General features: G+C 38.5%; 1 protein-coding gene across 3 annotated transcripts in view; it reads left to right on the top strand.

Annotated features, from left to right (window-relative positions):
- The window catches only part of poc1b (POC1 centriolar protein B), a 51,607-nt gene extending 47,833 nt beyond the window's left edge, over window positions 1-3,774 (top strand). The window contains exons 11-12 of one of the 3 annotated variants that reach the window (XM_085283029.1): window positions 704-1,012; window positions 1,755-3,774. In XM_085283029.1, coding sequence (XP_085139155.1) covers window positions 704-1,012; window positions 1,755-1,913 — 468 coding nt within the window. In that variant the 3' untranslated portion in view covers window positions 1,914-3,774. The remainder of the gene's footprint in view (window positions 1-703; window positions 1,013-1,754) is intronic. The other 2 variants (XM_085283027.1, XM_085283026.1) reach the window with 2 other exon arrangements.
- Window positions 3,775-14,932: the final 11,158 nt, after the last annotated feature.

Below are 14,932 nucleotides of genomic sequence, written 5' to 3'. Positions count from 1 at the left end.
GCTTGAAAGAGCACTCCTTTTGGCACGTTGTGTATGATGTCAGATAATGGAAGAGAATGTAATTCTGACATGATTTATAGTATTCTTTGAGTGCGCTGATGCATCCCAGATAAGGCCCACTGTAACTAATGTTAAACCATCCCCTGTGCCACAAACTTTTGTCTGGTTGAACTTTATTCTTACTATGAGGATTGAGTGATACAAAGGTATCTTATCAACTCTCAACTTAAAAATTAATTTCCCACATGAAATTAGTTACAGGAGGCCGAGCCTTTATTTTTCAAGACTTTCATTTCAGCCTGAACCTTTTTTTTTTTTTTTTTTTTTTTAAATCAGGTAGATTTCAGCTTACATGTCAGACTTAAAAATAAAAGTGACTTAATCAGTCATTTCACTGCAAACTGAAACTTTAATTCCTTTAACAGTTTGACATTTAACGTCATTCAGATGTTTCTTCTACTGTTTTCTATTTCTTTCTGACTCCTTTGCTGTTCCAGCAGGATGCTGAAGCAAGCACTTGGAAACACCTTGTATTTTTTAAGAGTTCTTTGTTTTCAGTGGCCTGTTCTGAATTAAATGTCAGAGAGTCACAATGAGTGATTTGATTTAAAATGGGTTTCTCGTGTGATACAGTGCATTTGGAACATAAATGGAACAAAACAATATCCACACAGTTTGCGTTTTCTCCTGCTTTCATCTCCAGCTCTTAAACAGTTGGCCCCGCTTGACACCCATGCAGTCTGCTGCTGCTAACAGTCACCACTATAACGGTTTGCCAGCATGTCATGTTGCCAATTCAAGACTGGACGGATGGATCGAGGGTGGAAGTGCAAGTAGGGCAGAATCGACTGCTGAGAATGAAATGAGGGCTAACAGAAAAGAAGGAAAAGGAAGACGAGAGGAAGAAGTAGAGATGTCGCAGACACACCCACTGGAAGTTCTCTCTGGTCATCCATCAAGTGTGAGCTCTACCCTGCGGCACATTGTTCAACAGCTGGATATTCTCACACAGGTCAGTTATCAGGCAAAGCTTATATATATCAACTCACAATATCGACAGCAGTGGAAAAACATTGAAGGAGGACAATTTTTTCCCTCTGAAGTGTTTAAGCCCAGCATCAGGTTGTTTACTATTCAACATTGCTATGTTGCACAGGTCTAATAAAAGGTAAAGAAAAGCAAACGGTGGAGTGAGAATATTTGATTTAGCTACCCACTTCTTTGTCTGTTTGAGAAGTGTCACCATTAGATGGACAGAGACATTTCCTCATTTTATGTTTTATGACATTTGCAGACAGAGAAGAAAAAAATTGAACACATTTTCAGTTCTGCAGTTTTATGAGAATTGTCTCCAGAAATAAAAAATGTGCTGCTGAATGTACTTTGTTTCACAGACATTATCATCTATAAGAAATATTTGGTGCATTTTCTGATTCCCAGAAACAAATGACACCTAATGAACTATTAAATAATCTTTGTAATATAAATATTTAAATTTAAATCACTTCTGCTGTCTCTACTATCTCGACTATCTCATGCATCAAGGCCAAAATGAATAATAATAATAATGATGATAATTTGAAAGCCATGACGATTTCTCATTTACTTTTGTGTTTTGTTTTGTTTTTTTCTACATTGGGAAAGGATTGATTTCAGACTGAACTTTGCTCTGCTTAGTTTCTACATGTATAATTATTCTCTGACTTCTCTGTAATTATCATGCTTTCCCACCCCCACCGCTTCACCTCATGCAGACTGTTTCAGTGCTGGAAGAGCGTCTCACCCTGACTGAGGACAAGTTGAAGGAGTGTCTAAGCCATCAGTCTCAGATTCTGAAAGACCTGCGAGCATCTAGAACGAGGCGGAGGACAGAGAGTGAAGGGACAGATGAATCTTCTGTTCATTCCACTTGAGGACAACTTTGCCTCGTCTCAGACAGCAGCACAAAGACATGAAGTGTGTTGTTCTGCTAAGCCCCCAGATTGCCAGATGTGTGTGTCAATTTAAATGCCCTCCATGGTGGTCTTTCTCATAGGTCAATCAGGATTCGATCAGTGGTTGCAGTGAGTTTGTGTCTGACTGCGTGCTTGTACGTGTGTAGTACCAACATAGTTTTTCCATGCCTTTCGGTACCTCTTAAAGACATCCAGCTGCACAGAAGAGCTGCAGCTGAATATATATATGTATTAAAAAAAAAAAAAAGTGCTTGTCTGCTGTGTGTATTTACCTGTTCATTTGCAGGTGTTTTAGCAGTTCACTGCTTCAAGAATAACATCTGTTTTGATTGTAAATGCTATGCCATGCCATTTTAAACCCCAAGTTGTGTGCATTTTTCCTAAAATACATGTAATATAAATTTAATTTTTATGAATAGATAGTGCAACAGGGTGTACTAATTGGTTATTACTTACTGTATCCAGACAAAAGGAGACAGCCTTGTACTGAGAGAACCTCAAAATGGTCAAAAATAAAAACTGAGATGACCAAAATATAACATGATGTGCTCAATTTTGAGTTGAATCTCCACTCAAATATCCGACAGTTGGGATATGTGTTAAACTGTTTTCCATAGGCAAATAAAAGTCTATAAATGTTTAGATGCACATTTTAAATGTGTCAAAGAAACTGATTGTTTCACTTTCAAAAATGCTTCCCGTGCATACTTTTTTTTTTAATCGTTCCTCTCGTTTTCATCATGAAATGTAGGTGCACTTGATATGTCTCTATGGATGATACATTTGTGCTGATTCTTTACTGTCTTAGCAACAAGTCCTCAAATGCATGGTGCATTCAATTGTTAGTGGAAAGCTGGGATATTTGGCCTATTGGTGGATTAGTATATAATTTCACAAGACATCTTTAACAGCTTGACTAAAATGTATATTTACCAGCTATAGACTGTACACAGTCATACTATTCAAAAAGTATGCCACTTAAGAACTTTCAGGCTTGTCAACTACATGCATTCGTAGTACTACCAAATATTAAATAGCAATAATTTATATGTAACCAGTAAGATTTTTTATTAGTATTTTCTTACTATTGAAAGTTTTTGAATTAATTTACTCATAATTAATCAATTTTAACCTTGTATCTGAAAAATAATTTACTTTCAGTTCAGCAAGCCCTTCCTGTATTTTGTTTCTATGTGCCACTGTGCCTGAAATGTTCTGGCTTGCTCTCGCCCAGTCTATGGTCTCTAGCTGTTTATGTTGTTCCAGCGGAGGCCATGCGGTGAGCGATGCGGCTGGGACGGGAGGAAGCAGTAAAAAAAAAAAAAAAAAAAAAAAAGCCACACAAAGAGGGAGCTATCAGAGGCTGCCATTTGCTCCCTCCACCACATCCTTTGCTTCCTCTTTGGCTTCATTGGTGTTCATCCTCCTGCTCCTTGTTCTCCTTTCCAGTTACATAACGCGGTTCAGGCTGCTGAGAAACCCAGGTCCACTTTACCTGAAGCACAGTGAAGTGTTGCAGTGGTCAAAATCCTGTTGTTCAATCCTGTTGTATCATAGGTGCTGATGAAATCTGAAGTAAAATGACTTCTACATGAAAAATCTTCCAGGTTTGCTCAGTACTTATCCACCTGTAAATTTCTCAAATGTCCTTTTGCACTCACCAGTAAAAATCCCTATTTATACACTCACCGATCTCCTTCACTGACACATTTGTGAAAAGTGTGTGATTCATCAAGAAGATGAATGTTTAAGTCCCTTAAAATAATCTTCAGTTTCATGACGGCTAAAAATGGAAAATGAAGACGGTGAAATATGATCAAGAGCTCCTGAACTGCAAGAAAGTGGCTCTTGAGTGGTGATTCCTTTGAAATGCATTAGGTCTTAAACAGATGCCTAACACTGAATGTAACTCTAAACTGAACCAGAGGGCTGATGAAAATGACTTCACTTTGCTAAAATTTGCTCTCACAGCCTGCAACTCTCATTACTTTGTATAAGTGAAAACACACAAACCAACAAACGCAGTCACAAAATCTTTTGTGCACTGAAGCAGGAGACTCACATGCAAACATTTAATGACCAGCTTCCCCCTTCACTTCCACTTAGATCTCGTTAAGTGCACACAGAACTTGCTTTACAGTGAGCATAAGCGCTGTGTGTGTTGTTAGTGCATTGTGAACATGATCCCATAACATGTTAATAGCTTCCTAGAGGAGGGGCTTCCTGTTTATATTGAGGAAGGAGCTGTAACAACCGGACTTGCCACCAGGCAATTGCACGGTCACAGTTTACTACTGAATGATGATTGTGTGTGTGTACGCATATGTCCTTCAGTTAATTAAACATGGAATTATTTGCGGAAGCAATGCTCTGATGCCTATTTGAAGGACTTGTCAAACCAGTATTGACTATATTATTAAATGAGCCTTATCTGCTCTTCTTTGTCTGCTGTAAATATGGTGGCCGGTCAAGAAAAAAAGGATGTAAAGCTAATTTAAAACGGGGATGTAAATCTTTATCCTTCAGATTTGATCTTTTTAAGGTTCTGTCAACCCAAATCCCCAAAAGAAAAATAGAAAAAAGCTGGTGTCTTTATTTGTGCAGAATTTAAGAGATAAACTGTCAACCCCAGCACAACAGAGGCGTTAAGTTTACAGCACTGAAAGCTGACATTAAGAAACATCTAACATACAGTTTTCACTTCACTTATTTTCTTTAACATTAAGAAAAATCAATAAAACACAAAGTTGAACAAAGTTTTTAAAATTCTCCTGCAGTTTAACAGATCAAATGTGTGAAAACCTGTGTTTCACAGGTTTTTCAAGAATGTCAAGAAGATAATTCTGTTTTTGCTTTAAAATATGCCCTGCTGTTAAAATAACTCTTCTGTTTTCAGATGCTAATCTTTGCCACAAACCTTTTTTCATGTAATATTATTTTACCTGGTAAACCTGCTTGTTGCCCCAAACCCAGCACAAGCTGGAAAGCAAACGCCTTTAGTGCCCAACTGAACAACTTCTCTTATTATTTTACTGCTCCTACACCATTTCTAAAAAAAACATGGGATTGTCTTTTCAGACATTCCATGGTAACCCATGCGAGGTGGATGAGGTGATAAATGGAGGCCAGAAAAAAAAGAGAAAGGAGGGGAAAAAGAAGAAAGACTGCGGGGGAGAAGGGGGCCCTCCACCCACGCCTATTAAGTTGCAGTATAGTACTGGCTCTCACTGGTCTCAGCATATGGCTTTAACAGTTACTGATTGTACTTTATTTAAGATGCACATGCACAGAAAGATATTCATGCTACTTCATTTACTGTATGATGTGACACTTGTACAGCCCTTAATCACTGCCTTTGGTTCAGCATCTAAAAATGAGGACACATGTTGCTGGTAGGAAGATGAAAAAAATGTTTTTAAAAACAGTGTTGAAAAGATTCTCTGAACTGACCTTAACTAATTGTTTATTTTCATTATTTTATTTATAAGGAATCATAAATATTTGGGAATATGTCTTGGCAATACAGATACGCAAAGAAGTTATCTTAAGTGGTTGCTTACGCTGGAGGTCACAACAGAGACATTGGAATGATGGAAATAAAGCCACAAGTAAAATTTGATTATAAAAGTAATTCCAGTGTGAGCTCCAACCTTTGGGGCCGTCATCTTTTTAAACAAGGCCATGTGTATTTGCAGTCTAACTCTGCCATGCAACTAGGAATCTCCCCCCTGTGCCACACACTACAGCAGCTTGATGCAGCATCACAAATTAGGATATCTTTGCAGAATGGTCTCAGCTTAAACACTTAGGCCTGTTTTTACAGGGTTTAGCATGTTAAAGCTTATCTCCGGTAGAAAGGGGGGCAAAAAGAAACGTAATGAAAAAAGAGAGCTCAGAAGAAAAAAAAAAACAGTTTACTTCCGCACTGAGAAGGTTCAAAGCAACCTGTAGATCTGTTTGTTGTCATTTGATCCCTAAGCTAAGTTTCTCTCCGTCTGTCTTTTAGCCTTCCTGTTCCTCTTTTTCACTTACGAGAAGCGCAGATGCATGTACACAAGGTTCAGCCTTTTCCATCCCTTTGTGTGCCAATAAAATGGAATTTGTTTCTCCTCAGACTTCCTGTATCCTGGGCACAGCGTGTATCGAATCCTAAATAGTTGTGCTTACATGACATATTTTTATCCCATATTTAATACAGGTGACTATTTCAGCAGTGCTTTTACAATGCAATTATAATGAAAGCTCTTATGGCTGTTTTTGAGAGAAAAACATAATAATCAAGTCTTAAGCACTTCCTAAGGCTTCCTGCTTGCACAGATTGGGTTAAGACTTTCAATTTAACTGCTAAACAGGAGTTGTCTTCTTTTTTTTCTGCCTGTAAACACATTGTGCAGCTAAAAAGAGGAACAGCTCTCTTAAATAGCTGATAATGCAAAGTTAAAAGAAGTAAACTTTATAGGAATATTTCAGCTTAGAACGTTTGTTTTCATCTATTTAAAAAAGCTATGACTTCCAAATGCAACCTTAATCTCAATATTGTGTGTGCATGACTGTAAAAACACAGGACTAACATCATTTTGGTAGATCTACTTTCTGGCAGTGCGAAGGAAGATTTTTTTCAACATTGTAAAGTACAGGAATCATAATTTGAGACGAAGACCCTGAATACCTCACAGTTGCCTTATCAGGCTAATCTCAAACTCAGCTTTTTTTTTTTTGACTTCCCAGAAAACGAAAGAAAAAAAAAACATAAAACAAAACAGAATATAAATCTCTCCAACTCCCTTCCCACAAATCCTGCTGGACTTCCGATGTGGCTCCGTTTCAGCGTTTTTTTCCCCCCTGTTCTTTTTTCTTTGGAGTAAGGGACACAATGTGGGAACAGGTCGTCTCAGTTCCTCAGATAAGGAAGCGGTGGACTTCCTGACATCATGGGGTGTTATTGCTCCTGGGCCATGTGGGTTGAAGGTCATTCTAGTGGGACACGCATCCTTCCTGCTTTGCCTCAACCAACTTGGTGAGCCTCCAGAGTACATTTGATCTGAAACCACTTTGTCTTTTGACTTACTATTTGCCGTTCTGGTGAGCACACTTAGGCAGCGACTTGCTCCAAACTGTGTCTGTGTGTGTGTGTGTGTGTGTGTGTGTGTGTGTGTGTGTGTGTGTGTGTGTGTGTACGCACGCATGCAGAGGAACACAGATTTATGGGAAGTGCCATCTGGGCTGTGGGTAGCAGCTCTGACTGCTATATCCTATTAACCCTTCTCTCTCTCTCTCTCTCTCCCTCTCTCTCACACACACACACACACACACACACACACACACACTAAATACAATAATTTTCTGGCTGTTATTCACCTTGCGAGGAATGATCCATACAGTATATTAGGAGTTTAGTCTTTTACAGGCTGATTTAGATACACCACAATGTAAGGGACAAACACAGACTGGGCCAAAACTCAATTTACACAATCTCTCTCACAATCTTACCATAAATGGGCAATGTTGCCTCTCTGCATGAATCATTAGCCTGAAATGTCTATAATACCTGCCAATATCTACCAGTGCTGCTGTGGCCAAGTGTAACAGTTTATTTCCACCATGATGTATTCTGCTGATGTCAGTTTGATCTCAGTGAAACAACACTGTAGCTGTAGTAGATTTTTCTTCCTCCCTTTCTCGTCTCATATGTCTAAACTAATAAAAATGATTTAAAAATGCAACATTGATTGACTTTTTCAGCCTCCTGGCAGGATTTTTTCATATCTCAACCTCTACATTAATGTTTTTGATAAGGAAAAACACACCTATTGAAAAGCACTGCACTTTGTCAGTGTTTCAGAAGAATATTCAAAGACCTTAACGCCAGATTTGCAGTTTTCTTGAAGGTGAGCACACTTAAGCAGCAACTAACTCTATATATATATATATATATATATATATATATATATATATCTTTAGTTGTGGATTTTTCAGGATTTTCTGACTTTTGCTTTACTTAAAAAAAGAAAGAAAGAAAGCCATATTATATTAATAGTTAAAAGAATCCCCACATGCAGCCCTAAACTAGTGATTTACAGCACTCCAGGAACACTTTCTGTTAGCTGACAGATGTCATAAGAAGCTTAACGGGTCAGGTAGACATGCTTAGCACCTTGCCATTGATAATCTCAAACATGCTGGTACTTGTAACACTGCCAAATACAGAAAGTTGTGACGGTTACCCAGTTGTAGTTATCTAGGTAGGCTGAGTTACATTTAAATATAAGAAACCAAATGTTGCTTTTGAATCTGAAGCTCCTTCCAAATGAATACTTGTCTGAGGTTTACTCGTGATTTACTTGGTCTCTCCTCCTTCATCTTTTCCCTATTGTTTTACCACACAGAGTTTCTACAATTATTTTGGTTGTTCCACCCTTTGCCATTTCAGCTAGCTACTATCTGCCAGAGAAAACACAGTCTGTGTTACTCCTGATTTGGTAGTGTAATATTTATTTTATTTATATGGCTGAATAGTAGAAGCAATGCTTATGCAGTTAATTACCTTGTGAATTACAAGTTAAAGGACAAGATTTTTAACACTGCCAGTGTAATTAAAAGCTTCTTGTTTTAAGTTTTTAAGCAAACAGCTCACATGTTGTCTTTGTCTTTGAGATTGACAGACAGCTTAACAGATCCTGAAAGTGTGATACGCTCTCTTCATGTGGTAACTGTGTCACTACTCCTTTCCTATCAGCTCTCCATGTGTCTCTTTAGTCATGTGTTTGGCTCGCGACTCAAGAATCCTTTCCTGGTTAATAGTGTTTTCTCTAAGCCTGTTGTCACAGCCGGGCCCTGAAGATGCCAGGACATCCCACATTCCCTGTCACACTGGGTCAAGTTCTCTCAAGCTTCACATTTGATTCAGTGTGTGAAAGTTAACATGAGGCATGACAAAACAGTGCAAGAAAGTACATGAAAAACACAACTTAAACCTTTCAACTGAAGTGGCTTGGTGGAATTAAAATTTCATCATTTACAACAAGTTTCTTATCAAAGCTAATGGAATACATTTTGTGGGGGAAATTTACTATAGTACCAACCTGTAATAATTTTAAGGCCAAATGTTTCCTGTATAATGGCAATCATTTTTGGTTTAAACATACAGTGATAGTGTGATTATACATAAACACATCGCCTAAAAGGTTGCAGTACAAAATGTAAATCCTCAGTAGAAAACATGTTCAAAAATATCCCCCAAATTACACTAAAACATATAGAAAAATGTAGTTTTTCAGCAATCTTGACAAGCAGCTAAGACTTTAGCAAGTTGTCATCTTAGACCATCAATAATTAACAAAATAATCGTAATGTATGCACTTTTATTTAAATTTCCATGCTTACTTAGGGGCAGAAAAATCAGTTAATAAGATTTAAGAGTGCAAAATTAAAGCATTTAATAGGACAGAGTAAAAGTTTTTTTTTATTCTGAATGGATGCTTCTGGCCTCTTTTTACATTCTAGTGCTTTCAACACAGCACCAAACCAAAGCTCTTTATTCAGCGTTTTTGAGCCTCTGTGTCAACTCCCACAATGCACCACTGTGTTGCCCACTTCCTAGTACGTGACAATGATGTCTCCTGACTCCATTCCTCTGATCCCTTTCACCCTATCTTATCCTTCCACCCTCGTTATATTTACTCATCGGATTTACATAGCACCTGCCTGCCTTTCAACCTGCTGTTGATGCACCACTTTTGCTACTGTTCATTGTTACACTTACACTATACTCTTACATACAGTATAAATATGGGTTAACACAAAAATAAGGGTGAAGTGATTTACATTTATAAACATCCCTGACACTGTCATAACCAAGAAACTAGACATCATTGCTCAGTCAGAGCTTTTGTCTTAAAAGGTCTGGATGTGATTCACGTGTGTTAATACGGCAAACAAAAACCCACAAAGTTGGGGAACTTTACATAATGTAAAACTCAGGCTGACAGTTCATAATGACTAAAAATACAACAAGAACAATAACAACAACAATATTAATAATAATTATTATTATAATAATAACGAATAAGGCAGTTTAATCCTGTCATACTAGCTGTCAGCCCTGCAATTAAAGCCTTTCCCCTATTGCACAAAACTTAGAGAAACAGCTGCACATGAATAACAAACCATCTGCACAAAAGCAGAAATGCAAGTGTTGGACACACTTTTATAGCTCACATGTTTTTTCACCCTTTGATTTAGCTTGCCAGAGTTAAATACTCAAGGGAAAGATTTTAATAAGCAAGCCCTAGTGTCATGCCACTGTTTTCTTTTTACCTTTTCACTAAATGTCAAATAGCAAAGTTGCTCCTAATTTTCTGCTTAAACTTGAAAGGTTTTCTCTTCTAAATATCTTAAACCCCATAAAACTCAAGTTTAAGTCCCACATATAGATATAGGTGTGAGTGTGTTTGTTCATTTGGGGTTTAAGTTAAGATAATCTTATTTAAGAAATAGAAACTTCAAAGCAAGTGTTTTGGAAAAACCCTTCTTCCCCACAAACACTTATCTGCAACCTGCCAAAACAATAGAGTCTTTCCTTTAGTCCCACCCATCATCCTTCATCTAATCCCTACCAGGTGTTGGTGAAGGCCCACACACTGCAGACTACTCTACTGCCTCCAAGAAGAAACACTATTTTCATTTTTAGTTGCTAATGTGGCTCGGTGGTGCTCTAACTGCGCTACTATATTGGAAGTGTTTCCTGATGCGGTAGGAAACACTTTACTTTAATAGTGAAATTTGTGTAGCTTGCTAAACAACTTGCTAACTTTTAAATAGTGCTCACTTTATTTTAAGTCCCCAGCAAATTATATACATACTCACTCAATTTGTCTTTAGGGATTCACTAGCTTAGCGTAGCTATTAGCTTAGATCCTAATCGAAACACCCGCAGCATTGCACAAGCAACTGTCTCACCGGCATGTTCCTGCTCAGGTTGTCAAATGTTTAGTTACTCCTCTGTCTCCTTTAATGTTAATGGAACTTGTAATAAATGTTGCCAGGTTATAAATTTAGAGGCCAGACTTGGTTCTTTGGAGACACAGCTCCACACCTTTGAAAATAACCCTCTAGGTAGCTAGGCCCTTGTAGATGTTTGAAAGCAGCTGGGAAGCCAGACCTAGCTGGGTGAAAGGAGGCTTGACTGAAACTGAAGTGCCCGATACACCACTGATATGTTCACATTTGTGACACTACTTACAAGGACAAAAATCTGGTCACTGGTGACTCAAAAAAACTGAAACTAGAGATATCACCAGTGGGTGTCTCTAGGGTATCTGTCTAGTTAATTATATTGCTGGGGCCAGAGCAGGTGACACTGGTCTGAAACTGGTGGCTAGGGATAAATGTGGATTTGGTAAGATCATAATTCATCTGAGCAGTAACGACACACAGTTGAGTCAGTTTGCAATTTTGCCAAACAATGTCAAAGTTTATAATTTTCTCTGGGTGTAATTCAACACCGTAGCCACACTGAATCGAGTCAAAGCTCTGTTGAGCTGAGTTTAACCTAAACTAGCATAAACTAGTTTAATTTTTTTTAAAGAAGTTAAATGACGTCCTTAATAAAATTTTAAGAGGAGTGGAAAAAAATTTCACAGCCATTCCTCAGACAGACCATTATTATCAGACACACATATCAACCTTTAAAACCACTTATATTTATGTAGACTCTTTATCTCCAATTGATCTTTCTGAGTTAACTTGTATTCAGTAATTCCATCAACATATTTGGCTACATACCACAGGGTTTTAAGGTGGCAGTGTTTAAACCACCACTTAAAAGGCCTTTACTTAACCAAGCGTATATTTTCATTGCTATGCAGATGATACACAGCTTCATCTATCCAAGAAGCTTATGGCTTTTTCTTCTTCACTCACCTCTTTTCCTTCTTTATGTTTTTACACCACTATTTTATCATTTGTAATTAACATTAAACTCTGGCTTTCTCCCATATATGTATATTTGTCCGGTCTCTCTTTGCTCTCTTAACTTTCCCCTAACCCCGAGATGGTTACAGCAGATGGCTGCTCTTCAATACGTTTCTTCCTGTTAAATGGGAGTTTTTCCCTTCCCCTTTTGCTTGCATGTAGGCAGTCGTCTGACTACTGGGGTTTTATGCTAATATTATTATGGACTTTACCATACAATATACAATTTAAACAGCCTGGAAGTGAGGGTTGTTTAGTTACAATTTTGTGTTATATAAATTGAATTGAATTGAAATAGTCTCTTTTGTGGCTTCCTTCCCTCTGGGTTCATCTTTCTCTCTCCACTCTCCACTCCGCACTCCTGTTTCCCTCCCGCTTCTACATCCAATTATTCTCCATCCATTTGTCAATGTCTCTCCTCTGTTGTCTGTGACCAAGAAGAAAGTGGTCACAGACAACAGAAAGCAAGGAGCAAATTGTGTTGTCAGAAATATTACTGTATAATTCCTGTACCGATTAATGACTGAAGTTGTAAATGTCAGGTGCCCTACATATGCAGGAAAAACCTTTGTTCTTGCTTAGTCAACAACAGAGGAACCTAAACCTTGGACTCTGCGTTGAAGTTCAGTTTTTACCTGATTATTTTCTATTATTTTTAGACAAAAAGGTTGTCAAAATTCCATAGAAATTTTGTAGACAGATATGAATTGGAGAAACATCAATCTTCCCATGGGATAATAAGTGTCTTCTCCTGGTTTACCGCTTTGAAGCCTTGATTTCACGCATCATTAATCTTGACCTGTGTAACCCCATAGGAAGCCTTTGTTCTTTAGTTCAAAGAGCTGGTCCACAGATCAATCAGAGATTAATAGCACAAAACAGATTCCACCCATTTGGAAAGCTATCAGTGTAGTGACTAAAAGAGGGGAATCCCTCTTTGGTAAACTGATTGATTTCATTAAGTCTGCTCTCCATTCCATCAACAGCTGTGCCTCGCCCCTTACCTTTCACCTTTTACCTTTTAAAATTGTCATTATTTTCTTGTTTTGTGAACTCAGAGGTGGTTCAACATTGTTCTTCTTTCTTGGAATCTTGTTTTATGTCCATATAAGAGTTTTCATTTTTCATTTTTAGCTTGCAGTATTGGATCTAAACTTGTGAAAAATTTGTCATGCTCTATCAGAAGTGCTCAGTTAAGTCTCTGTGGACTGCCCCTCTGCTAAACACACTGTAGCCCCGTGACCTCACAGACGGTTTTCCTAAGCAGTGAAGGGGGGGGGCGCTGTGTTGTGGCTAAGTCAGGAGCAGGCGCCAGGAAGGCAGGAAGTGTTTTTTTTACATAAACACTAAAGATTCTGTACTTTTGAAGCAAGTTGTACAACTGCTTGCTCACATAAACGAAATAAAGAGGCAAAAAAAATAAAGACAAGCATGTAACAATAATTTTCACAGCAGTTCTGATGAGCTCTAGTCACTGTGAATATCCACCCAAGCCCCAAACTTTATCTTCAAAGTTACATCATGCAGCCTGCAGCGCAACTAAATAAATAGAGAAGATTGTTCCAAAGCGTCTCAGTACCTCCGCTGGCTTGCTTTCTTTCCATAGTGCTTCCTGGTGCCATGTGTTCCCCAAGTAAGCAATGAACGCACCCGGCCAACGACGTGGTATAAAACATGATTCATCAGACCATGCCTTATTCATGACAGAGGTCAGCACGGGGGCCTTGAATGGTCTCCAGCTATGCAGCCCCATGCACAACAAGCTGTGATGCACTGTGTCTTCTGACACCTTTCTACCAGAACCAGTATGAACCTTTTCAATTTGAGCTACAGTAACCAATCTGTTGGACTGGACCACAAGATCCAGCCTTCACTGTCCGCGTGCATTAGTGAGCTTTGGCCACCCACCACCGGTTGTTGGATCACCACTGTTTCTTCCTTGGATCACTTTTATTAGATGCTGACCACTGCAGACTGGGTACACTCCACAAGAGCTGCAATTTTGGTGGTATTCTAAACATGTCATCTAGCCATCACAATTTGAAACTTGTCAAACTTGCTGAAAACCTTTTGCTTGTCCATTGTCCTGCTTTTAACACGTCAACTTTAAGGACAAAATGTTCACTTCCTCCATGTTATTCTATTCCACCCACTAACAGGTGCCATGTTGAAGAGATAATCATTGTTTTTCACTTCACACATCAGTACTCATAATGTTATGTGTAATATATATGTAAATAAACATTTTTATGTTTGCTCCTAATGTTTGATATTAATGAAATTGCTACTACTAGAAGACAGATTAGAAAACTGATCAGCTGCTCTTCTTTTGCTGTGTATCAGTAAAATTTCTTATTCAGTCAGTGAAGTGAATTTCACTTTTACTGGATGACAAACTGAAGTGATTTCCATATCTTCTTTATCATGCTGTGAGAGAGTGTCAGACCTGAAAACACAGAGGAACACTGAGTAACCTTTGAAATTTGTCAAAACATTTGGAGTTTGAAGGTGCAGCTGTCATGTTGGAAAAAAACAGCAGCATTAAAACTCAGCAGAAGCAAGCCAGAATACATGCACGTGAATGAGAGAAAGGTGTAATGGTGAAGCTGCAAGGAAGAGAGGTAGTTACTTTAAATACCTGGGGTCAACCACCCAAGAAAAAGGGAGTACAGCCAGAGTAGAGTGGGTGGAGACAAGGGGTGATTTGGGACAAAAAGACAGCAGCAAGCGTGAAAAGGGAAAGTTTATAAGACGTTAGTCAGATCTGCTATGATGTATTGTTTGGAGACAGTGGCACTAACAAAAAGACAGGTTAATGGACATGCAGCTGGACAGTTTGCCTATCGCCTCTGTCAGTGCGCCCCAGGGTGGCTGTGGCTACAATGTAGCTTGCCATCACCAGTGTGTGAATGTGTGTGTGAATGGGTGGATGACTGGTTGTGTGAAGCGCTTTGGGGTCCTTAGGGACTAGAAAAGCGCTATATAAATACAGGCCATTTGTTTTT

The sequence above is a fragment of the Mchenga conophoros genome, linkage group LG7 (genome assembly GCF_057382185.1).
Source record: "Mchenga conophoros isolate Kocher_MC1m ecotype Shallow Benthic linkage group LG7, M_conophoros_male_GT1.1, whole genome shotgun sequence".
NCBI classification, from domain to species: domain Eukaryota; kingdom Metazoa; phylum Chordata; class Actinopteri; order Cichliformes; family Cichlidae; genus Mchenga; species Mchenga conophoros.
This window is presented reverse-complemented; position numbering and strand designations above follow the sequence as displayed.